Source organism: Lagopus muta, chromosome Z (assembly GCF_023343835.1).
Source record: "Lagopus muta isolate bLagMut1 chromosome Z, bLagMut1 primary, whole genome shotgun sequence".
Classification (NCBI taxonomy): domain Eukaryota; kingdom Metazoa; phylum Chordata; class Aves; order Galliformes; family Phasianidae; genus Lagopus; species Lagopus muta.
In genome coordinates this window covers 52,616,106-52,642,429 of record NC_064472.1, presented here as the reverse complement: position 1 = coordinate 52,642,429, position 26,324 = coordinate 52,616,106, and the positions used below count along the sequence as shown (strand labels likewise).

The following is a 26,324-nucleotide window of genomic DNA, read 5'->3' as shown; positions in this document are numbered from 1 at the left end:
CTCAGAAAAACAAAACAAAACAAAACATTTTTCCTTCTATCTTCTCCTCTTTATAAAGACTTTGCATTACCCCATGGTGCATGCATTTTGGCCTAGTGAGATGTATCTCAGTGCATAATGTCAAGACTCCGTGCTGAGCTGTTCTGAAGATGCCTCTGATGTCTGCTCTCTGTATTCTACTGGTATTATTATTTATGTAATAATGCAGTCATGCTAAGGAAGATTTACATGCCAGAGAACCAGTCTTGCAAAGAATCACACAGAGGCAACCTTGATTTCAACAGGGCAATGCAGAGACACACCTAAACCTATACAAATTATAGGACTTAGTAAGCCATCCCTAAATGAGGAATGACAGTATGGATGGAGCCATACATTACATGGTCAAGAGATGGTGTTATCATTAGCTTTGTTATTATTCCACATTTCCTTTGCTTATTTTGGCCAGGGAATAATCTTCAGAGGAAAAGCTGAAAAGGTGTATAAAGAAATAGCCTGAAGAAAATGCGATGTGTGAGATGTGTATGGTGCATGTGGATACGTGAAGGTATTGTAGTATAGTTTGGAAAGAACAGGAACTTCATCACAACCTACAGCTCCTCACAGGGAGCGGAGGGCAGCACTGAGCTCTGCTGTGCGTGCCAGCGACAGGCTCGAGGGAACGGCATGGAGCTGCGTGAGGGGAGGGCAGCTGGGGGTCAGGGAAAGGGGCTGCACCACAGGGCGGTGGGCACAGAATGGGATGCACAGGGCGGTGGGCACGGCCCCAGTGCTGGAGTTCAAGGAGTGTTTGGATAGTGCCCTCAGACACAGGGTTTGATTTTGATGCTGATTTGGATCCTGTGATCCTTGTGGGTCCATTCCAACTCAGGATATTCTGCAATTCAGACAACGAGCATGGAATAAAAGAACAGAAGTACTGGAGATGAGGACAGAATTTGAGAGCCATCACGTGTGTTAGCCAGGAGGCCAGGCCAGGCCAATAATGGATGTGGTCTTGCGAATAAAGATGAATTTGTGAATTTTTGTTGTGAAAATGCACGCCATTGAAGGTGACAGACAACATATTTGGTTTTAAACCCAATCCCACAAAGACAGGACAAGTTTGGCTTCTTAGTGCCTGTTGATTGAGATGAGCAGAAATAAGACTGGAAATGGGGTCAAAGAAAGTAAAGCTGTTTTCAGCTGCCTGTAAGATGTCTTTCTATGCGCTTAAGCGACTCAGATGGCAATCTGCAGTTAGCTGTCAGAGTGTAATTTTGGTCAGTGCCAAAACAACCGCCAGCTTTTTCTCTGCAGAGCACATCCAAGTTCCTCCGCGTTCTGCTGGTTTGCCACTTTTTAGGAAATGGTGGAGCCGGAGAAGGCGCAAGGGGATTCCATCAAACACTTGGAGCGCCGCGAGGGAGCAGCGCAGAGCACGGCGTTAACCCTTCCAGCGCCGCCTCGCAACGCGCGCGCACGTGGAGCGCCGCCCGTGACGTCCTAACGTGTCGCGCCCGAGCGCCGCACCTCGGCCAATGGGCGCTGCCGGAGGGCGGGGCGTGGCGCGGGGCGGGCGGTGTTACGTCCGCGCCGCGATGGCTGTAGCGACGGCGGCGGCGGCCGGAGGCGGCGGCGGGAGGCGCCGGCGGCGGCGGAGACGGCAGTAGCGGGGCGGCGGCGGCGGCGGAGGCGGCGGCGGAGGCGGCGGCGGGGCAGGCCGCGGAGGAGGAAGAAGAGGGGCGCGTAAGATGGCGTCGCTGCGGGAGGGGGGCCGCTACGCCGTGTCCTGCGGGAAAGCGGCGGACAACGTCTCGGTACTGCACGTCAAGCTGACCGAGACCGCCGTGCGGGCGCTGGAGAGCTACCAGAGCCGCAAGGTGAGGGCTGCCGGGTCCCAACAGGAGATCGCCCAACAGATCGCCGCGCGGGGCCAACAGGAGCCGCGCGGCGATCTCGCCTCCGCTCGGTTCTCTCCGCCGCTCTCCCCCCGCGCCTCCCGCACGCCGTGATTCACAGCGAGCGCTGAGGTGCCGGCTGCTCGCACCGCACGCCTCGCTGGATGCCCGCGCCGGGCTGCGGCTCCCGACGCTGGGTGGTGGCTGCCGGCAGCGCTGCGGCGTTCGGCAGTTGAAATCGACGTGCGGGGATGAACTCAGAGCGCCTGGAAAGGGCTGCTTTCCCGCAGCCGGTGCGGTGTAGATTAAGGGTGCTTTGATGGGAGCCAGGCTGCAGGCAGTGAGGAGTTCAACTTGGCGCGCAGAATAGTTCACCGTGCCGTCAGGAATGAGGTCCCCGAGGCTTGTGCACCTGGTAGGAGCCGTGCGTGAGATGCTGTGGTTGGGAGTTAGGCAGCTGTGCGTGTGAGGAACTTAGGGCAGGTTGGGTGTGCAGCGGTGGTAGTGAACCTGCGTTCTGTTCTGGAGAACGGTGTAATTCTGATCTGTGAAACAACTTCAATTAATTACCTGCCTAGGCTTTTTTTTTTTTTCTAAAGTGGAATCAATTTCCGAGTCAGAAAATGAATGCCTCGTCATCAAGGTGTTATCAAGTGAATACAGAGCTATGTGTGACAGTGAAGGTCACAAAAATAAATGAAATTCTTTTTCCTATTTCGCTATTTCACCATCTCCATAACTTCACTAAGTGGACCTCTAGCTCATTCTGCAGACGTGCTTTCTCTCAATTGAACCTGCAGGAGTCAGTGTGTGCCACTGGAACCGTGGCCAGTGACAGTAACGTGGCGAGTGTAAAACTTCAGCCCTTGATACTGCAGTCTCTAGAACTTCTGTGCTTAAAAATGGTCATCCTTTAAGCTAATGAACTAAATTGCAATCTTCTCACTTCCACAGTGTCCAAAATCTCCTATGACACTATTCAGGAAGCAGTTCTCAGACTATATTTGAGAGATTCTGAGGGAGCCGTTGTTTTTATGTAAGGAATCTCTGCATCAGGTGAGAGGAATGGGAAAGAGAGCAGACATTATCAGCTTCTGTTGTATGTATTTTAAATAAATCCACTTGAAAATAGCTGGTTTATGTCCCTGCAGTGCTTAAGGAGGACAGAGCACATGTCCTGCAGCTGGCAGTTCAGTTCTTCTCACCAGCTTTATGCTCTCTTGCATCACTGACCCATTTCAGTTCTTACTAAAGAAATTATAACGAAGGCTTGCAATCAGCGTTGCTGAAAAAGGGAGGATGTTATTAAGTGAATGCAGGAAAGATGACCTACAGTTTTGCTGTTGCCTTTCTCTGTGCAGAAAGATCTTATCTGTACATCACAAGTAATTCTTCAAGCAGTATGTAGAAGTGCGGAATCATGATAACCCTCAAATGACCTACTTAGCCATCACTTGTAGAACTTGGGCAGCCTGTAAGCAGGCTCTGTATGCTAGGTTGCTTCACAAATTCAGATTCCAGCACAATGTGTGAAGTTTGAAGTACTTGTGCTATATTATTTCTTTTCTAAAAATTTTCTTAACTTGCTTTACGGTGTCCTCTTAAATCCTTAAATCCAACTTCCCTTCACCTGCAGAAGCACAGAGTTGAAACAGTACTTTTTGATCTGTGCAGGTTGTTGTAAGTGAGGGCAGGTCTCCTGCACGCCTTTGGAGAGGGAGACTGAATCCACATGCTGGAGAATGTTTAGCTTTGTTCTGATAATACTGAGCAGCATGGTTTGCAGTATTTGAGCATCATCTATGGCAGTGTGAACTTAAAGCATCACTATTCATTTGTTAACCAACTTCTGTTCTGCAGGCAGTTTTACTTCGGTACTGGTGGTTGCTGCATATTGCCTTCAGAGCCACAGCCATGTCATGCAGCCGCTGCCCCAACTGAGCAGTGGGGAATGCAGAGTGCAGTGTGTAATCTCTGAGGATGCACAGGAGCAGTGTAGCACAGCCTTGCATTGTGCATCCCAAAGGGTCATGGCTGTGCTACTAGAAACCCCTGGTGAGCATGAGCACTTGGCTGCACAGAACAGCTCTCATGGCCATGGTGCATTGCCTCCCTGGCCCTTGTGCTGTCCTTGGAACTGTTCTGAACAACCTTATTTATTTGTCCTTTTTTTTTTTTTTTTTTCTTTTTCTTTTTTTTTTTTTTTTTCCTCCTGCCAGAGTAGTTCTGGATGGAAAAAACATAAGAGCTTTGAGAGCTGATTTGATAGAAGGACAGATGGCCAGAGTGAGTGTACTACAAGTACAGCCTCTGTGTTTTGGAGGCAGCTACCTGATTAGATTAGCTCAAGTTATAGTATGCAGGTGCATCTTCTGTTATAATGAGAACAGGTATAACAGAAACAGTCATATTGCTGTGGAGCTTCTCACTGCTTGGTGACAGTGTATAATTTCACTCTTGCAGGTGGTGGCATGTCCTAATCTGCTGACTGCTTCTGAAGCAGATTAGGGAACGCTGTACTGAGCAGTTTCTGCAGAGTCGTGTGGACAGTTGTGTCTGCAGCTGATAAAACTTATTTTGCAGAGGGAACATCACCTTTACAGTCATGTCCTAGCTGTGCTTCTCCAGATGAAAGCAACTGGAGATCTCTGTTTTATTCTGCATGCTGCTTAAGCAAGTTTTTTTCTTTTTTTCTTCTTTTTCTTTTTCTTTTTTTCTTTTGCCTCTAAAATCTCAGCTTCTGAAGCCCAAGGATAATTCTTACTTTTACAAATCTGTCTTGCATTTAAGTTTTTATTCATCATTTGGATGTTCCAGCTGCAGCAATTCTGGAGTTAGTAAGCATATGAGATGCATGTTTGTCTGATGTTCCCTCACTCTGAGCAATAGAAGTCACAGAAAGCTGCTGTATTTCATTTGCCAGGGCTGAAATTCCCTGTAGCTCACATGTGCTTTCTGTACATACGGCACCTACGGTTTGGATTTGGGGTTAGGAAATGACTTTCTGTTTGAAAGCTTGAGACGTTCAGAGATCGCTGGTGACGTCCTACTAGAAATGAGAATGCACTTTGTGCTTTTAGAAGGGTCAAATCTTTCAGGGTTTTCTTTTTGCTTTCTTATCAGTCAGCTTGAGGGTGGACATAGCATTAGTCTTGTCACAGCTGTAGTGTTCATATGCCATGAGCTGTGCTGGGATTTAGATGCAAGTGTGCAAAGTAAGGGGCATGGGATGCTGGAGTCCAGCAGTCTGCACTGGTGGGTGGCTGCTTGAGTGAGAGCGTGCAGAAGAGTCCAGTTACTCCAGGGCACTTCCAGACCCTGTAGAATTTTTTGGGAATGCCCCATCCACTCTGTTCTGCTCCTGGCAAATAATTATTTTGTACTGGAACATTTGATACCACTTGCAAAATTGGTACAAATTGCAAGGGAGTTCTGTGCAAAAGAAAGGAAGTGCCTGGGTGAGGTCTCTACATTTTTGCCTCTATTGCCCATCTAAACATACTAAGAGTTGATGATGCATTCTGTATTTGTTGCCGTTTGATTTCTTGAAATCTAAGATTTCTTATCTCTTAAGACAGTGCAATTAATAACGCAGAGTTAATTGATTAAAGCTATGCAGTTATTCATTATGAACATATTTGCACCTTCACAACCCCTATTTCTTTAAACCCTATTTTAACCCCTATTTCTTGTGGCAGCAAGGACTGGGAGATATACCACTCCAAATGTTTTTTCCTTTGTCACAAAGTTACAAGTCTGATTTAGAACAAGTTTATTAGTGGGGAGAAAAAAAAAAAAAAAACAACCGAATTCCATACAGTTCCTATGAAGTAGATGAGTAGTAGAGAGGCACTGCTTGACAGCTGTGAGTCAGGAACACTGTGATAGTAAGTGCTTGTACCTCCAAGAGAAGACAACAGGCTCCACGTGATGGAGAGGAAATGGAGATGACTGAGTCTATTTAAGTGGTGCTTATGCCCCTGTTCTTGTTGCAAACTGTTGGATACATGTTGACATTCTGCCTTACTGCCTTGTTGGAAGAATACTGCTGTCTCTCCATGAGTGTTTCAGCCAGGCCTGCTGCTAAAGAGATCCAGAAGCCCTTCTTGCCATTCTTATCCTTTGCTTGGCCACCTTCCTGCTCAGGTTTCAGGTTGTTGGTATGAGGGCTCGTGTCATCAGAGAGAAACTGATGTAGGGAGAAGGGCGATTGCCATGCTGAGTATGAGTACTACTATGGCCAAACCAGCAAATCCACTCTCAGATGCAAAAAATGGATTATTATTATTATTTTTTTTTCCCTTCCAGTGCTATTGCTCCATTATCTTCCCACAGATTTCTTAACTTGTCTAATGCACAGGATGGACCATGCCCTGGATAAATCAGATATCTGGTATGAAGGTGACTAGGATGTGTATCCTGTTTCAGATGTCAGAAGGTTGTGGTTGATGAGACATAGGACTGCAGGAAAAGCTGAGGGCAGTTAAATGCTGTCTTAACAAATGAGATTATTCCCACCCTTGCCATGGAGTTGATCTAAGGCTAGCACCTTACTAACACCCTGTGCAGATAATCGCGTAACTGAGCTGAATATCTGGAGTAAAACGGAGGCAGCTTAAACTGATTGAAGGTTCATGGCACCATTTCTTTTCATTACAGAAAACTACCCATGTAACTTGTGTGGTTGTTTTTTTGTTTGTTTGTTTGTTTTTTGGTTTTTTTTTTTTCAGGGTGCCTTGCTTGGGGTTAGTGAGCTGACTGAGGTTAAGGAAGATATCCACAAGTGCTGGGAGGATCTGAATCCTGGGAGTGGGAAGAGAAAGGAGCTAGACCTTCCTCTTTCAGGAACAATTAGCTCTGAAGCAATTGATGGCCATGTAGCAAAAGTACAACTTTATTATCCTAGTGGATCTGTTTGCCAGCTTCCCTAAGAGTGATGGTTCCATTTTCTGAGCCACTGTTGCTTTCCCTGCTCCGATGCTGATTTTGCTCAGACACTGGGGGCATCACACCAGGGGTCTGAAGCCAAGATCACCTATTTATTACCTCTGTGCAACTGCAGCTCCTCCTTCTCGCCTTGTCCCTGTACCACTGCTGCTGCCAGTGCAGGCAGCTCCGCTTGCAGCAGACATTGCAGTATACACTGACAGTAGGCTCTGCTTAGGTTGATGTGTGCTGTGAGCTAGTCTTTCTCACTGTGAAAGAAGCAGAAGGTATAGGTTCAGTTAAATCAGAACTGGAACTTTTCATGTTTGATGCGCAGGGCTACCCAATAGTGCCGATTATAATCTTTGCGTATTACTGTTAGTAAAAGGAGAGTAATAAACTTATGGCAAATACAAATACCTCTGTATTTATCTTCGTGAAGCGTTCTTATTAGGATTATTGGCACGGGATCTCTATATTTTTCATAGTAAACAAGTCTTTACTGTATGTCAGTATGTCATGCGTTAAGTTTTGTCACTGTTGTGGGTTTTCCAGCTTACTGATTACTGTCCAGATGATGTGATGAGGTTGTATATTTTAAAAATAAACAAACAAACAAATAAATAAAAGCCCAGAAGCCAATTATGCAATTCCCACAAGTTGGGAATTTGCAGTTGCCGCAGATAAAGTTGTATCTTCATATCTGTATTAGAATGGCTTTGCCAACTCACAGCATGATTTTCTTAATATATTAAGCATTTGGAGATCAGAGTTAGCTCTCCGAATTTCATTAAAACAAAGACTGGCTGGCTAACTATGATTTTTGAATGGGTGGAATGTGTACGTAAGGAATAATCCTCAGTGTTGGTGATACAGGTGTCTGTAACAATGTAACTAATTTTATCAGTGCACATAGTCTTTCTATAGTCCAAACACTTTTTCTTCTTTAATTCCTTAGCATAAGTTGTGCCATGCTGTAAATTAGCAAGTAACTTCCTATAGGCTCAGCAGGCAGTTTTCAGCCCTAAGGCAGCAAAGAGAGGCTGCTGAAAGGTTGGGGAAGGGAGGGAGTAATTTCTTAAGTTGACACTGCTGGTAAGCATCAGTATCTTGCAACTGCATCATGTGCTAGCCGCCTTCTTGGTAGCTCTTAAAATCATTAAAACACATAAAAAATTATTATACATCACAATCTCTAATATGCTGATGTTAAGGTATCTTCTATTCACTCTGAGTCAGTGTGCCTGGAAAACAGTAGATAATTAACCTTGTATGCAAGGGTGGTGCCTTATAAATATTAGAGTTATTTACCAAGCACCATGTGTACACACAGATCTTGAGTCTTGCAAGCAGACACAGTCCCTGCCCAAAGACAATTAAGCAAAACTGTAAACCTGAAGCAAACAAGCCAGGTAGCTCTTGAACTTTTTTCACCCAAAATTTAGAGATTTAAGATTTGAATGTAACTGTTCCTCTATATAATTTTCTCTAACCAGTCCTGTATAGGAGAATGTATTCTTTCTTAAACAAAATTTTCAAATGCAAATAAAGGGAAATTGCTTAAGTGAAATGTGCCTGCAGCTGTCTGTAACTTGGTTTTTGGCTGAGTTGGCATTTGATTATTACTACTCTTACTTCAATGAGATGATGTGCGCGTTGCAAGCATTGGCAGTTTCTCCAGGATCTGATTACTGTGGTGGGATGCTAGGCTTGCCCCGCCCCCAGGCTGCAGAACTCCAAGATCTCCAGCACTGCTGATTTCACAGGAAGGGAACAGGAGAGCTTAGAGGACTGCTTAGCTGAATCTAAGTTGTTGCCGTTGGATTGGCACCAAAGGAGGGACTTGAAGACACAAGTTGGACTTTGTGGTCACTCTTTAGGGTGGAAACAAATTCAGATCTGGATTGCCAAGCATCACTTGGAGGAGCAGTTCCATTTCACATGTTCAGGAGTTGTCTGGAGAAGTTATTGAGATGTCAAAGCTTCAGGTTTTTCAGGATTGGAAACTCATGCTGAGAAGCTCCAGAAAGACCTCATTGGCCTGGGCTTGTGGAAAAAATAGTAGCATATGATTTTCCCCTAGCATAGATAAGAACAGGTAAACTCCATGAGGTAAGAATTGGAATTGACAGTTGCATCTAGTCCTAGAGTTGAGAGTGATACAGTTGTGTTCTGTTGCTACTGTTGCTGTTTAAAGCTCTTGTGTACTCACATTTGGAGTCCTCAGTAGGAATTTGATTTGGGAATCTGCGGAAGGATGTATGGAGACAGCTGCCCTCCTTACTCTCAAGTGATCGAGGGGAGGTATATCACCTCCCAAGAGACCAGAAAAGCTGGGACTTTGTTTTGGGGTGAAACAAGAGGGCACCTGGTGAAACAGATAAGTTAAAGCAGATCTATTCCCCATATAGATGGGTGGATCTGGCTGCAGAGGAGAGGAGGCTGGAGGCAGAGAATATCTGTGGTTTCTCAAAAGGATTAGGCAAGTTCACAGACAGTGGATGTATGAACAGATTCAAAAGAGAACTAATGGGGGCTGTGTCCTCCAACACCAGTAATTGTGAGGAGGTGTTAAGTGAATGGCTCAGGAAAGTGGCAAGGCACCTGTGCTCCCCACAGAGACACTGTGAACTGAAGGGAGTGGGGGCTGGAGCAAGTTATGAGTAGAAAAGCTATTTGTTCTGCTCCTACAACCGTGCCCAGGCCCATTTCAGAGTGAAGGCCTGGCAGCAGTAGCAGGCTGGACCGCAGGGCTTTCTCCTTGCCTGCTCCCTGCCAGGCAGTCTGGCTCTCCAGATAACGTGCCAGGAAGGACGTGAGGGCTCACTGATACTCTGCTAAATTTAGATTCCTTGTGTTTTCTTGCACTGAAGTAGGGTGGGCTGCTGTTCAGCCAGCACACTTTGACTGGATCAGAAACTAGCTGATGTCAGGTTCTGTGAGCCTGTGTAAGATGGTGACAGCTGCAGCATTAGCCTGCATGATGGGTGCATTGGGACGTCTGACTCAGCATGTGGTGGAGTGCTCTCCTAACTCACTTTGTGTGGAACAAAGTTTCCTTCTGGAAAACTGACACCTCAGATACAGGTTAGGATTTATAGTTGCATCAGGCTTCATATGTTTATCAAATTGCATTTTCAAACACTTGTAGGCACTGGATAAGCTGATAAAAATCCTCTAATAGTTTCAAACTTGGATGGCTTCTGCCACTATCCAGCTTGAAGTTGAAAGTTCTGTGGAGTTTTTTAAGGGCTTACGTTCGTATTGTATTGTGGGTCTGTGTGAAACTGTCCCACAATACAAACTGTATTGTTGGCTGCTGTGAAACTGGAGGTGCAGTGTAAGCCTTCTGTGAAAAATAGGTGCAGCCATTTTTAAAGATGTGAGGTTTAAGTTTGGAGGTTGCCTGCAGGCCTGTTGCCTGACACCTTGCCACTTACCTCTGCTGGCTTTGGCAGCCACAGGCACCCTCATGAGCAGATCTACTTCATCACGAACCCCAAAGTCAGGAGTTTGCTGCTCTATCAGTGTCACGAGTTTTACTTTGAAAACCCAGACAAGTGCAAGGCATAGAGGAGCAAGCTGTGGCTGGAGGCAGCAGTGAGCAGGAATTGCACCTACCTCACCTTTCCAGTCATTCTATGCTATGTCATCTGCAGCTTTGTGCTCCTGAATGGCACCTCAATTTACAGTCTATAAAAACTTGCTTTTCTGGAGTAAAATCTGTATGAATAAGAATTTTATCCTTTGGTACATTTCTCAGTGTAAGTGTTGGCAGGAGGCTGACTAACGCTTTATAAAATCCTAGTAAGTTATACCAGTCAGCACAGAGCCCATATGTTATTCTGTTCTGCAGCGTAATTTCAGGGCTCAGTAAAGCTGAGCACAGTATTGCTGCTAAATAGGATATTCTTATCAGTGTGCTCCTGCTGACAGTGGTGTTTCGGTGTTGTGCATTGAGCTATGTCAGGGAGTAGATCTGACCAGAAGCCAGCCTGTGACAAAGAGCAGTTGTTTTCAACTAGCAAGCTTCTTGGTCCCCTGCCCTAAAAACATCTGTAAGTCTTCATGAGCTGTAATGTGAGCACAGAATTGGTGCAGCATGCTTCCGTCACTGTGATTCAGGAACAGGCTGCGCTTACTGCTGTGAAATTATAGAGACGAGTTAGAGGTGGCTCTTGTTGTTTCTGGCGCTCTTACATATTTCTCTTAGTAGATTCATTGCTGCAGAAGTGAAGACTGTTTGGGGGAGCCCTATTTTTTTGATGTTTGTTTGGTTACAATGAATCTTTTCATTGGTAGAACTTACTCTAACTGATTAGCTGAACTGCAGAGTAGGAAAGCCAGACACTCAAATGCATGTGAAAATGTTGCCAAGTAGGCTCTTCAGAAAATGAGCACTTTCCAAAACCTTGAGTGGCGGGCCTGTGAAGGCAGAGTCTGGGAGAGGGAAAAAGCAGGCCTCTTGGGGCTCTTTTCAGTCATATGTAGGGGAGTTCTTCTTCCTTTCAGTGCCAGCAATACCAACCATTAATTTCCTTGCCCATTCTCTCCCTGTAGTGCCTATGTATCCTAATAAAACATCAGGTCTTGAACTCCTGAGCTCTGCATAGGGTACTGCTTGCAGGAGCCCTAGCCTTACTTGCACAGCCGCTCTGTATCGTAATATGGCCTCTGGGAAGTAGGCTGGTTGTTGTAAATGAATCTACCACACGTGTTTAATTTGTGTAGCAAAATAACTTTTACCAGTGTATGGAGATTTGCAGTTTTGCTTACATTCTGCTTGTTTTCTTTCTCTTGCAGGATCTTGTTCCTTCTCAACCTTCAATTCAGTTTCAAGGACGCCAAGGGGTAAGTTTTTTGTACTAATGTTACATAGGAAAAGATACCCAGAAATTATGTACAATCTCTTAAAAGAGAGAAGTCATATGGACATTTTCATGATGCATTCAATGCCATGTGTTTCATTATGTATTTATTTAAGAGCATTATATATTTATTCAAAATATGGAGAAGAGCCATGTTTCTGTGTAATTTTTTTTCTTGCTTTTATCAACTTCAAGCCTAAATCTGAAAGGAAAAATTATAACTTTGTAAGTTAGCAGCTAAGCAGTGTATGTCTAGGATTGTAAATCTGACTTGAAGTGATTGCTTTTAAGGTGTGGAGCAAAAGTGTAGTTTTGGGGAATAGGCATGTTATTTCTCAGGCCATGGAGACTACTGATGATTTCTGAAGCTTTTTTGAAACTCTAATAAAATGAGATATTTCAAGCCTGTTGATGAAGAATTTAAGGGAAAAAAAAATAGGGAAATGTGGCCTTCTAAAGGAGGAGGCCTCCTGTGGCCTTCTTAAATAATCAACAAGTGCAAACTGGAGAACTGAAGCTGAACATAAAATTAAGTGCAGGTTGTAGTTAGTCTTAGGATTTTAGGTTTAATATTTGAACTTTAAGATGATGTTAGTTTTAATTCAGATCAGTTAACAGATCCAGTTTTCTATATATGCATGCAGTGCTTCTGCGGAGAAAGCAAGGAAGAGATGAGAGAAGGATAGATAAAGTCTTAAAGATGGTGAAAGGTAGTATTCTTGTCCAGAGTATTTGAAACTACAGTCCTGGTCCAGTGGGCTAGACCTGGTGGGCTGAGAATCAGAATCAGTGTCAGGGATGTGGTCCTGCTGAAAAGGTCACCTTTCTTTTGTTTGGCTTACAAAGCCTGCCCAAATTGTCAAATCACAGAATGATTTGGGTTAAAAGAGACCTTAAAGTTCATTCAATTCCAACCCTCTGGGCAGGGACACCTTTCACAAGATCAAGTTGCCCAGGACCCCCATCCAACCTGTCCTTGAATTCCTCCAGGGATGGGACATCTACAGCATCTCTATGTTACCCAGTCTAAATCTAACTTCTTTCAGTTTAAAGCCATTATTCTTGTCCTATCACTACACTCCATGGCGAAGAGTTCCTTTACAGCTCTCTTGCAGGTTCCCTTTAGATACCTATTGGAAGGCTGCCTCAAGGTCTCTTCGGTACTTTCACTTCTCCACTTAACAACTTCACTTTGTAGGACAGGTGCTTCAGCCCTATGTTAATCCCTGTGGCCTTCTCTGGACTCAGTCTGACAGCTCCACATCTTTCTTGCGGTGGGATCCCTAGAGGCAAACTCAGCACTGCAGGCAGAGTCTTGGGAGAGTGGAGTAGAGGTGAACAATCAACTCGCTTTGTTTGGTGTCCATGCTGCTTTTGATGCAGCCCATGATATGATTGCCTTTTGAGGCTGCAAGCACGTTCTGCTGGCTCATGTCAAGCTTTTCATCAGTGAGTGCTTGCAAGCAGGGAGGCAGTCAGGAGAATTGCATCATCGTCCCCTTTTGGCACCTGCCTGCATTTTTCCTCTGTTCCTTTGTATGACCATAAAGCCATCCTTCAGAGTGCATTTTGTTCTTTTTTACAAAACCTGGAAAAAGTTATGGTTTTGCTTAGTTCAAAATAAGTTATGGGATTATTAATAATTAACCTAAATATTGGCATGAAGGTCTGAAAGTTATATACTGCAAAAGAAAAAAATTACTAGCACACCTGATCTACCTTGTATGCTCTTTCTCTGCAGAAGTTTATGTCCTTATTTATCCCACATTTTCAAGTAGCATTTTATAGGAGCAGCATGTGAGATTTCAGTTACTACCAGGCTGGAGGAGGCTTTGTTTCTCATCTCTAAATATCTTTTTTTTTTTTCATTGTTGTGCATTTGAACCCCTGTAATATCACTGTGTGATGCACAGATGTCCTAACAGCTGTGCTCAAAAATCTACTAGGTCAGTAGATTCCACAGAGTGCTGTGGAAGTCCAGGTTGGTACCGAACATAAGAGAGAATGCTGGATTTTCTTGATTATAAAACTCATCAGTGAATCCTGTTCCCATACTCCATGAGGTGGAAATATCTGATAGGGCTTCATTACTTGCTGCAGAAGCAAAAATCTCCTATGGTACTTCTCAAGTCTATCCATAATTAGGTCAGTGCAAACCAAAGAACTTATTCCAGGACATTTCTAGGTCCTAATTGTCTAACACAGGGATAATATTTTAAGTTCATTAAGGTAGATGATGAGACTCCATTTTCTTTGTATTGCACCACCATGTTTTAGGTGTTTCCAGAACTCTTGGAGTTGCAGGCCAGGCTGCTGGGCTGCCATAAGAGACTTTTCCATCCTGGGTTATATGTTCTTGGTGTCTGTGGAACCAGGCAGCTGCATAACTCTAGGATACAATGCTGAATTGCCTTTAAAAGAATCTGGGCTTTTAAGTATTTCAGCTCTAGTTACATGTTCTACTCATCTTCCTCCATGGGTAGGGCTCAAGTGGAGAAATGAAAGTAGTATGCTGACTTGAGTTGGTCTGGTGCCATGTTGGATTAAGATGTTGAGAAGCTGAAGTTTGAGATAAGAGCCTTAGGTTAGAAGAGGCAAAGTAGGAACTTCTGTTTCATGCATATGTTCTAAAAAGGACCTAAGTATGGTGCCAGAGTGTCACTGTGGCTACTTTACCCAGTAAATAAATAAATAAAAACTGTCAAGCTTAGCTTTCCATTTGTTTTAGGACCAAGTTACCCTGAGAGCATCTGAAAAGCACTGGATATGTGTTGACAGTCTCAGAAAGTACCATAGAAAAAACAGAGATGCAGTAAGATGGTCCACATTCAGAACGATAACAAAACATGTGTGTGTGCTGTGTTATTAGCCTCTAAACATCTTCGGTGTGATGATCACTGAAACAGTACCAGTACAGTTGGTGTCCAGCTAAGAACTCTGTCATTTCTGGCTTGTTAAATAAGTTATTGTTATAAGTTATTATATAAGTAAGTTGCTTATTAAGCAAGTATTAAAATGACCACAAATCGGCCCCTAATGGAGAGAACTTTCCACTGGGAACATTGACTTCTAAAATATCTGGACCGTGATGTGGTACCATCTGAAGAAGCTTGAGGGTGATGAGGAAAGACAAGATGTAGGTCATTTAGATGACAGAGATTAGCTTTTAAGAAATACTTTGTAATTAAACATCTTGGCTTATGTGTTCTCAGTCAATGTAGGAGCTGTGTTGCTCTAGATACAATAACTCTGAGGAATTACAGTGTTGCCAATGACTTTTCACTGTAATGCAGAGTGGGGATAAATTTTAACAAACAGCTACAAGTAAAACAAGCTGCTGCTGTTAGTCCAGTGTACAGTCCACATTAGCACTGAGTTCTAAATAGGCATGTTTTCCTTGTGTGGTTTCACTTTTGTGTTTTTTTCTTTCTTTGCCATTTCTTGTATTGCACTCGTTCCTCTTAGATAGAGATGTAATCTGTGGCAACTGCAACGTATCCAAAGCTGACAGCTTGCCTAGTTTCTTGCTATGTCTAGTCTATGTGCCTTCAGCATGACTGGGCTTCAACTCTTTATCTGCAGAGGGGTTGGCACAGTGGTGCTTTTCTTCCTCTCAGCTTACAAAACAGGTCATCTGATTTGGGAAAATGAGTAGTATGTTGGAAATCTAGCAGTTGATCTAGCTGATAAGTAGACCAACTTCTTATAACTGGAATAAATGCTTCATCTGCCTTGCAGAGTGAAATTATTTCTTTAGAAATACTCTGTCCTATAACAATTTAAATGACTTTTGAGAAATTATGACTTCCTTGCCTAAAAATATCTAATTATGTTTATTAATATGTCTATTTCTGGACTTAAGGATTTCATTTTTCTTTTGTCAAATGCTATGTTATTTTATGTTCATTACTGCCACTCAGATGGTTTCCAAATGACTTAAGGGAAATATCCTTGCTCTGATATCAATTAAATCAAAACACCTACTTCTACATAAATGCTGAAGTGCTATTCAGCATTCTCGTCAAAGTAATTCGAAATCGACATTATTGATCTTAGGGACATGATCTCTGAGGGCTTGGTTCATGGGTGGAGGAGTGCTGGCTTTGCTGAACACCAGTAATGCACCCAAGGGTGGGTTTGGCTCTCCTGGGGAGGATAGAAACCACTTCTGTAAATTTACCAAGTGGTATCAGTATTGGTTCAATTATCCATTACAATTTAAAATGAATCTTTTTTACTCTTTGTGTGTTGCAGGAATTATGGTTTATTCTTCGGCATAAAAATATTTTTCTAAAAGCAATATGAAATGCCCACTGTCTTACATGTTTTTGCAATGCATTGTGTCAGCTTGGTGGTATTCTTTCTTGTTCATTTTTGCTGTAACATAACCTCTGGCACTAGTCTGGGGATAGTAGTTACCTGCCGTGGTCTCTGTCCCTACACAAATATCTGGTCCTCCCTTGACAGTAATTACTTCTTGTGCAAATCCTGTTATCTCCCTCCATGCTGCTTGTCCACCTTGCCTGGACCAAGAAAACCCAAAACATTGCATTAGGAAGTACTTGTTACTGTGCTTCCCTGCAGAACTGGCTCCTCTTGTGCTGCTAGCCAGGAACGTTATCACTCTGGCAACAAATGTACAGCTGTCAGAGTGGAGGAAGGGCTCTACTGCATCCTTGCCAACAGTACAGAAGGACAGGAGAGCTTAAGTGTGCCATTTCATTGTTGCAGCAGTGTGGCCCATGTGTGGCTCCACATGTTGGAAAGGCTGTTTGCAGACCTCATTTGAGGAGAGTTGTTCAGCAGCAGATGGGTGTCACGCTCTGGTTTGGTGGCACTGAAAGGAGCACCATCCCTAGTGCCAAGGCCTGGAAAGATGAACTGATGATCCATAAAGGCAAACTTGAGGGAGCAAAGACTAGATTTTTAGAGGAAAAGCCAAAGGTTTGGGAAGGAAGCAGGGAGGGGGTGAAAGTAGAATTTTTTTTTTTCCCCTTTAGGTTATTTCATTTATCTACAGATCAATGTAATTAGTAAAATGCATTTCGAGTGAATTTTTTTGTAGTAAGGCACTTAAATTTGTTTGCAAGGTAGCCATGTGTAATGATACTATTTCAGACAGGCTGAGGCATCCTAATTTCCCTTTAGAAAGCAGCACTGACCACTGACCTTCTGTAGTCTGGCTGTAATAAAGGAGGAGGATGAGGTTTGGTCCTTGAAGAAAACAGCTTTTGGCAAAAGGGATTTGCAAACATTAAAATGAAAACAATAAAAGTCAGTGCTAAACAATTCTTTTCCATAAGAGCAGGTTTTTGAGGCTTTGTTATGATAAAGTAGCTTTCTGGAACATTTGTCTCCCAGGAGGTGCTGGCTGGACACCTACATTAATGCTATCTAATAATCAAAGTTTTAAGCTTGGAGCAAGGTACCTGGGCAAAAGCTGCATAATCAAAAGCCAAATAATGCCATAGTAAAAATCATCCCTTGTGGGTTCTGTACAATGGGAAGTTCTATACAGTCTGACAGAACACCCTGCTGAGCCCTTCCCTGGCAGCAGTACGTCACTGCCTGTGTTTGCCTCCTGACAGATGAAGCTCTGATCTGGAAAAACTGCAAGTAAACTGCAGCTGGGATAGCAGCTGAAGAAATGGATTAACCCAAAAGGTCTGTCAAAGAACCTGACTTGCAGGGCTTTGCTGTGTCACTCAATAGTTTCTGACCAAGTGGTGGATCTGGGAGAGGCTCACAGACTAAGTTGAGTGTTGGTGGAGACCTGTGCAGGACAGGGAGCAGGTCTAAGTCCAGGCCTATGGGCTTCCAGATCTCACCTGCAGCACTAAGGACTTGTGAGAACAGAGCTGGTTAGAGGAGTCAGGTTGGGGTAATTCTGAGAAGGAAAGGGGGGACTTACATGTATCTGCTAAGCAGAGGTACACAAAAATAGTGTGCTGTGGATGCCTTCAATGTTTGTGACATGTTGCAGGCAGTGGGAGAACAAGTGGAGAGAGTGGGTAGATGTATTCAGAAGCAAATGGTATGAAATGACTCAGGCTTGGGAAGCATAATATGTCTGTCCTGAATTAAGGACACTATAACAGTGCATGGCATTGTCAAGAATGATGCAAAAGACTGAAATGAAGTAAAACTATAACTAAAAAAATCTGCAGTGGTTTCTTTGAAAGGAGAAAGCCTGCACAAGATTGTTCAGAGAAAATTATGAAAAGTGCTATTATAAGAAAAAAACCAGTGAGGATGATATGTGAGAGTAGGAGAGAGTAATGAAGGATCCTGAAATGGATGATGAAGAGGAAGAGATTGAAGTCAAGGATATGAGTTGTTCTAGTTGATGTTCTCTATTACTAAACCCATTGAATAGGAAGAAGTTGCAAACCAATTTGAGTACATAGATTTTAAGATAATGTTTTAAAGAAGGCTGCAGAGAGTTGGGTACTCTTAGCACTGATGTCAAGCACTTTGACCTGGTAGGTGAGACCAGATTGGGACACACATGCCTTTCTGAGTGCACTTCTGAGCAATGTGGAAATGCACAAGGTTCTGCAAGTGTGAGCTTTGTCTTGCAGCAGTGGATTGGGAGAAAGGAGATTGAAACAGGGTGCCCACTGTGTGCCACATAATGCTGTTGAGATGATAGGTAATGCAGACAATTGCTTTGAGATTATCAGATTTGGTTTTGAATCGTGAGTTTTGTCACTTGGATATGGAAAATTATTTTCACTTTACCTCTTTTTTTTTTTTTTTTTTGTGGTGTGTGTCTGTTTCCAAACAGCAGAAGGCTTTACCACTTTGTCCTAAAGTCTCAATCTTCGAAAGTGTAGAAATTTTAAAACTAAACCTCTTCAGAATGCCTGTTCTCCCATTTGTCATCTACAGCTAGCGCTGAAAGTATGAAGTTTTGTTTTGCTTTGTTTTCTTCAGAACCTTGTACCAACTCAGTTGTTACTGGTATTTCCTTCAGCATATCCAAGCTGGTATCTTGATAGCTCGTACCATGCTATAGGTTCAGTATCCTTACTGTTCTATGCTCTGCTGTATTTATGGGCACTTCTGTTTTCTGCTGATGCACCAGTGGTTTTGTGTTGTACCTAGTGATGCTATAGGAAAAGAAGGCCTGTCTGCAAGACTGGTACAGGCATAAGACCAGGGTTATCCCAAGGGAAGTGGGAGGAATGTGTGGTGGTGGAGCTGTGCTTCTTGCTGGCAACCACTTGTTTGGCAGGCTTCGCTGCATTGTAAGAGCTCACTGTACGTTGTTAAATGGACATAAGTGGTATTAAGAGTCTTTCCTGATATTCCTGTCCTGAAAGATAATAACAATGCTGGAGATTCATCCACTGGTAACAATTATTCTTTTAAGAGTTTTTTTTGCTTTTGGCAACAGAATCAAGAGAGCTGATGTGTTCAGGGCTGGTGCAGTGACGCCTGCAACTTGTCTGTGCTATGGTACTTGAAAGCAGTAGATCCCTTATCCAGTCATTCACTGCACAGCTCATCTGAATAATCTGCCAGGGAGAGAAGATTCTGGGGTTAATTAAATTTGTGTCTCTGAATTGTGTGCAAGCATAGATGAAATCATTTTCTTTATGTAAATGGAGACAGAAGGAGCAAATTTCCTGTAGCTGCCCTTAATTAAGAATGATCAGCTCAGCCACTCCTGTCTTTTCAGTGTGGATCTAGAAAACAGAGACTTCTGCACCTCCGTTTTAGCCTAGAGAGATGTGTTTGACATTGATACTAAGACTTCCTGTGCACTTCTGTTAAAGTAGTGCAAATCCTATGAGTTAAACAAGCAATTATGTCGTTGCCAGAATGGTAATACTTCTTCTGTAGTAGCTTCTGACCTTTTTTTTTTTTTTTTTTTTTTTTTTTTTTTTTCACATGCCACCTTTCACAAAGACTTTTTATCATTGCATTCACTAAGTACTTTAAACAAAATCTTTATTTCCTTTAACCATGAAGAAAGAGGGTGATGACACAGATGATAAAATGATGTAAGAAAACAGCTCTGAAATAAAGCAGAGAGGAAGTATGAGGGAAGGAAGGGTTTGAAACAACAGCTGATCATTAGAGTGCAGAACCTGATGGAAAAACTAAGTATTCACCTCTGTACAGAAGCTGCATTTTAGCTTTTTGTTTTCCTTCAGTGTTTGCAGTCTCCCAGTGCTGTCTACTGACCACCATGCAGGAGAAGCAAGAGATGGGTGATACTGATAGCAGCACAAGGATACTAGGAATTTTAGGCACGAATAGTTGTTAGTTACTATGAGGAATATTATATGTATTCCAGCCAAGGATAAATGTTTTGGTTGTGTGAGGTGGACATCTGTGAGAACTAAAAATGATGCTCTGTCTTCTTGTGCTAGTATGTATTCTGGAAAAAATATGGGCTACAGATACAGGAACTCATACCAGTTTGTTAACATGCTTCAAAGTGGAACAGGTGCAGAGGGGGCAGATGCAGGGCTTGTTTCACTAGAATGGTACCTAAAGTAGGGGGAAAAATTGTTTTGAATGGTGTTCATACCCAGCTGTTTCAAAGTGACCTTGTTTCTGTGTCTAGACACAACTTGAGCACTTTTTTTAGTTAAGGTGTGCCTACGTGCAACTTCTCTTCTGGGCTTTCTCATTTTCCTTCGCTGCTCTATCCTGTTGTCTGTTGCTAAGGATAAAGTAGGTCTAATGAAGGTGGGCAGCAAGGACTTCTGTTTTTCTAGGGGAAGAGCACATCAGCAACTATTAATAACGAATTATACCAAGCTGAATGTTTGCAGTTCAGAAAGGCTCTTCTTTATTGTTGGGAAATAAAGCCAATTTCAAAGTACTGCACGTCATCTACGTAGAATCACAGAATGGCTTGGGTTGGAAGAGCCCTTAAAACCCATTCAGTTCCAGAGGCTTGCTATGGGCAGTGTTGCTGCCCACTAGATCAATGGGGATGCCCTTTATGTGTGGAAAGCTGAAAACGAATATAAAACAGCTTTTCTGAAACAAAAGCACTGACAACTGGCTTGTGGTGCTGCTTCCTGATACAAATGAAAAATTATTTTCTATTATAGATCTATGCATTTGCAATATGTACTTTACTAATAAATATTCCTTGAGCTTCTTCAGAAAGTATAGAACTCAAATAGGCAAAACAAACTTTTTGCCACTCTGCTTTTCTCAAGCTGAATGTAATATCTGAATTCTGATTAAGCTAAAAATACTTGAATTGTCTGTTGAATTTCTCAGAACTGTATGATATAAATTTATAGTATAAAAGCAAGACCATTTGTTAAGAAAGGAGCCTTATTTCCAGAATTTGTTGAGTCAGACTACTTTAATCTTGCAAGATGCAGAAAGAAATAGCAAATGTGTCAACAGCAGTAAAACTGGATTTCAAACATTTGGGGTAATTTTTGCAAATTTAGAGGTTATCAGCAAGTTAATAGAATAAATGCAAAAGCAGCAGTAGCCAGTATGTAGCTGGAAAACAGATCAAAAGAAACAGCTCTCAAGCACAGCTCAGGCCGTCTTGCTGTGGTTCAGACTGCTGCTTCCTATTGCAGTATTTGGGTTTGTATCCAGGTGCTGGAAAAGCACAGTACTGCTGACTTGTGTTCGTGTTCTGCCCAACAGTGGAGCGTTTTCTGAAGAGCTGCATTTGTATAAGCTGATTCCCATGTTTTTACTCTAAAATGAGTTACTTGCACAGCTGCTTTTGATTGATGGTATGTTCCAGTTTTCAAACTTGCTTTCTAGTTTTTTATGACAACTTTGAATTTCAATTCCATTTTCATGTATTTTGTCCCTGCCTGTTTTGCATCACCTATAGATTCAATACTTCATTCAGGTTCCTAAGTGTTTCGGCTTCCAGTTTTGAACTAGAGTATGGAAAATCATCTTATCTGATTTAATTGCATTTAATATAAATTAAAATGTTTTTCTTCCCTCAGAACCTTTCTAGTGTTTATTAAACTAAGACATGACAGACTTTTTCATTGCTTTCCCTTGTTTAAGGGACAAAGCTCTTTACGTGTGAATACTCTGAAAGGGTTCTTTTCAAAGGCTGTTGCAGCATCTGCTGAGTCCTTTAGTTTACTGGCTTAGCTACCCTTTGCAAGAAACACCATGTCAAGCTGAATTAGCAACCGCTGTCACCCACTGACTGTTGTTATTTTGAGTTCTTTAAAAGTGATTTCTAACTGGCAAGAACTTTACAGAAAAAAAAATCACAAAAATGAGAATCTTGCATCTGCTTTATTACAAGTTAAATAATATTTTGGAATTAAAGATAAAAAAAATATATTTTTTTAATTCTCAGATTGGTTATTCTGCCTTTTTTGAAGTCTTCAAGCACAGAAATTCCTCAAAAATTCTTGCTTCTACTTCATCCAAATTAGTGAGTGCCTGATTAATGATTCTTTGGATCTTGCAAAGTTTCTGAAAAATACATCATGAAAATAGAGGAGGAAAGTAAATTTCTATATATTTTACTTGGTTATGAGGTACATCAGTGGCAGCAGTTGATTTCCTCATCATCATAGAATCATAGTATGGTTGGAGTTGGAAGGGACCTTTCAGATCATCTAGTTCCAGTCCTCCCGCTTTAGGCAGGGATACCTCTTAGACTGGTTGCTCAGAGCCCCATCCAGCCTGGCCTTCAATGCTTCCAGGGAGGGGACAGTGACAACCTCACTGGGTGATCTGTTTCGGTGTCTCATCACTCCAATCTTCTTCCTAATATTGAGCCAAATCTACCCTTTTCCTGTTTAAAACCATTTCCCCTTGTCCTGTCGCTACCTGCCTTTATAAAATGTCCCTCCACAACTTTCCTGTAGGCCCTTTTCAGCTACTGGAAGGCTGCAACAAGGTCTCCTCGGAGCCTCTTCTGCTGGCTGTAAAGCCCTAGATCTCTCAGCCAGACCTCTGAGGGGAGGTTCTCTAGCCCTCTGATCATCTCTGAGGCCCTCCACTGGACCTGCTCCAACAACTTCATGTCCTTCTTTTGTTGGGTGCTCCAGAACTGAACACAGTATACTCCAGGTAGAGTCTCACAAGAGCAAAGTAGAGGAGTAGAATCACCTCCCTCAACCTGCTAGTCATACTTCTCTCAATACAACTCAGGATATAGTTGGCCTGCTGGTCTGCAAGCACACGTTACCAGGTCATCACATCTTTCATCACCCCCCAATGCATTCTCTTCTGAATGGCTGCTCTCAAGCCATTCTCTACCCAGCCTGTATCTTCACTTACAATTGCCCTGGCCCAGATGCAGGACCTTGCACTTGGCCTTGTTGAACTTCGTGAGGTTGGCATGAGCCCAGTTCTGAAGCCTCTTCAAGTCCCTCTGGATGGCATCCCTTCCCTCTAGCTTGTCAACTGCACCACAAAGGTTGGTGTCCTCTGCAAACTTGCTGAGGGTTCACTCAATCACTGTCCACATTGCCTGCAAAGAAGTTAAATAACACCAGTCTCAACACCGATCCCTGAGAAATGCCACTCATTCCAAATGCCACTGGTCTTCTCTTGGACATTGAGACTGACCACAACTCTCTGTGTGCAGCCATCCAGCCAATTCCTTATCCAGCAAGTGATCCATTCATTAAATCTATTTTTTTTTTTTTTCCATTTTGGTGACCAGGATGTCATGTGAAACAGTGTCAAATGCTTTGCACAAGTCCAGGCATGTCAGGCATGACTTGCCCTTGGTGAAGCCATGTTGGTTATCATTGGTGGTTGGACCAGCCACCTCATCTTTACTTTCCATGTGCCTTACTAGGGCCTTCAAGAGGATCTGCTCCATGATCTTACCAGGCACAAAAGTGAAACTGGCTGGCCTGTAGTTTCCTGGATCTTCTTTTTTTCCCGTCTTGAAAATGCAGGTTATGTTTTCTCTTTTCCAATCAGTGGGGACTTCACCAGACTGCCATGACCTTTCGAATATGATGGATAGTGTCTTGGCAACTTTATTCACCAGTTCCCTCAAAATACATGGACGGATCTCATTGGGTCCCATGGACTTGTGCACCCTCATATTCGTTAGATGATCTCAAACCTGATCTTCACTTACAGCAGGCAGATCTAACTTCTTACCATTGCTTTCTGCAACGTGAGTGGTGTGACTAGAGCCCTTGCCAGTGAAGGCTGAGGCCAGGAAGTCACTGAGCATCTCAACCTTCTCCATATCCCTCATGGCCAGGTCTCTGATTTCCTTCCAGAGAGGACCCACATCCACCCTGACCTTCTTTTTAACACTGACTTAAAAAAACCAAACCTGTAGCATTTCTTCTTGTTCTCCTTTATGTTCATGGCTAGATTCAATTCTGTCTAGATTTTACTTTCCTAACCTGATCCCTGGCTGCTCAGACAGCTTCTTTGTAGTCCTCCCAGGTAACCTGTTCCTGCTTTTGCTCCCTATAGACTTTCTTTTTGAGCTTAACTAAGTCCAGGAGCTCCTTGTTGATCCACAGAGGTCTCCTAGCATTCTTGCTTGCCTTCTTTTTTCTCGTGATACACTGATTCTGGGATTGGAGGAAATGGTACTTGAATACCAACCAGCTTTCTTGGGGCCCTATTTCCTCCAGAACTTTTCTCCCATGTCACTGTGCCAAGCAGTTCCCTCAAGAGTTCAAGGTTCTGCTCTCTTGAAGTCCAGAGTTGCAAGCTTGCTGCGCAACCTCTTTGTCACCCTGGGAATTTTGATCTCCACTATTTCATGGTCACTACTGCTAAGGCAGCCCTTGCAAGCTTCATGTTACTCACCAGTTCTTTCTTGTTGGTGAGGACAAAGTCCATCATAGCACCTTTTCTCGTGGGTTTCTGTACTACTTGGAAGAGGAGGTTATCGTAAATACATTCCAGGAACCTCTTTGATTTCTGGTGCACTGCTGTGTTGTCCCTAACAGACAACAGGGTTGTTGAAATCCCCCATAAGAACCATGTTTTGTGAACATGAAGCTGCTCCTGTCTGTTTATAGAGATCCTCATCCACTTGGTCTTCCCAATCAGGCAGCCTGTATGATGTCTCCCCTGCCTTCCCTTTAACCCTAACTCATAAGCTCTCTGTCAGCTCTTTGTCTATCCCCAGGTGGAGCTTCATGGACTCCAGCTAGTCATTGATGTAGAGGGCAACACCCTCTCACCTTCTTCTCTGCCTCTGTTTCCTAAATAGCTTATACCCATCTATTCCTACATTCCAGTCATAAGAGTCATCTCACCACATCTCAGTGATGTCATGGACATCATAGCCCTGTAGGCATGCACGTGCCTGCAACTCCTCCTGCTTGTTCCCCATGCTCCACTCTTTGCTGTACAGGTGCTTGATTTGGGCTCCCATTTAGGCTGATTTACCAATTAGAGTTCCCTTATCCTGAACTTTATGTGCTGTCTTGCTGGATGTGCTGTCTTACTGGCCTATGATCCTACTCCAAGCCCAGGGCATCCATTACCATTGTCAGCCTCAAAGTGCAGTGATTTGAGGACCCCCACCCTCAGCAACTCTAGTTTAAAGCCTTTCTGATTAAATTAGAAAGCCATCATTAGTGACTTTCTTACAAAAGTGGATGGGAGGGAATGGGAGGAAGCCTTAAGAAGATTTGGGGTTTCAATTTCAGCAAACTCAAATGGTGATTTCCTTTGTATATTTCTATCTGCAGGGAGACAAACTTATTTTTTCTTCGTACTTTGTCTATGTCTTTCTCAACATCTAGAATAAATGATACTTTGCTGAAGGGAGTGGAACAGCAACAAATATCTTTTAAAATGTATTCTTCTAAACTTTTAGATGCAGATATTCTGCTGTAGGTATTACCTCTTACAGCCATTGCATGCATTTAGATTCTTTTAGCTGATGAATAGAAAATAAAGATTTGTCCTAACATTTTGAGAATGAAGCGCGAGCATGTGCAGCAACAATTACCTGCTTCTGTTTGGCTGCAATTTGAGATGGGCAGCCTTTGACAAATTATATTGCATATTTACCATTTTTCCAGAAACTACATCAGGCTAAAAACACATCGTGTCTTCTACAAAGGATAGAACCCGCAATCCACTGCATATGGTGCTGTCGAATCCATGCATACACACCTGCTGTGTATCATAAAATCAGTAAATTGAAACATTCTGTCAGTGATAATTTTATAGAATGTAGAATTTTAGTGTCATCTGTGTCCCTATGATCTTTTTAGGTTGATGGTTACTCTGTAGTAATCTTCTTAACAGTCACAAGGTAAAGCCACATATATAATCCGACATTATGCGTCTGGTATCTTGTTTTATCTCTTATTTCAAATGCCTACATTGCTCTTTTGAGAATACTACTTTAGATCTTGAGTAAAAGAATATAGCATTCAGATGCCTTGTCTTTCTCCGTGTCCAGCCACTGCAACAAGCTGTTGCTAAGCTCTGGCAGTACTGATGATTAAAATATAAAACTGAAAGACTCAATTATCTGTACTTTGTGCGAATGATCTTGACTTTTATGAAGACTGGACGATTTCATAAGCAAAATGATAACAGAAAGATTTCTAAGACTATTGAATATTGTTTTTCAAAACTTTTCTTGTTTATAATTTGTGTATAAAGTTCCATATTTTATATACAATTCAATATACAAAATATTCCGTATTTTTCCAAAAATTCAGAACAAGCA

At 42.7% G+C, this 26,324-nt stretch overlaps 1 protein-coding gene across 1 annotated transcript in view; it reads left to right on the top strand.

The window, feature by feature from the left end:
* Nucleotides 1-1,680: 1,680 nt before the first annotated feature.
* ELL2 (elongation factor for RNA polymerase II 2) overlaps nt 1,681-26,324 on the top strand; it is a 49,074-nt gene continuing 24,430 nt past the window's right edge. The window contains exons 1-2 of the mRNA XM_048931528.1: nt 1,681-1,862; nt 11,610-11,657. Of these exons, the coding sequence (XP_048787485.1) occupies nt 1,734-1,862; nt 11,610-11,657 (177 nt within the window). The 5' untranslated portion in view covers nt 1,681-1,733. The remainder of the gene's footprint in view (nt 1,863-11,609; nt 11,658-26,324) is intronic.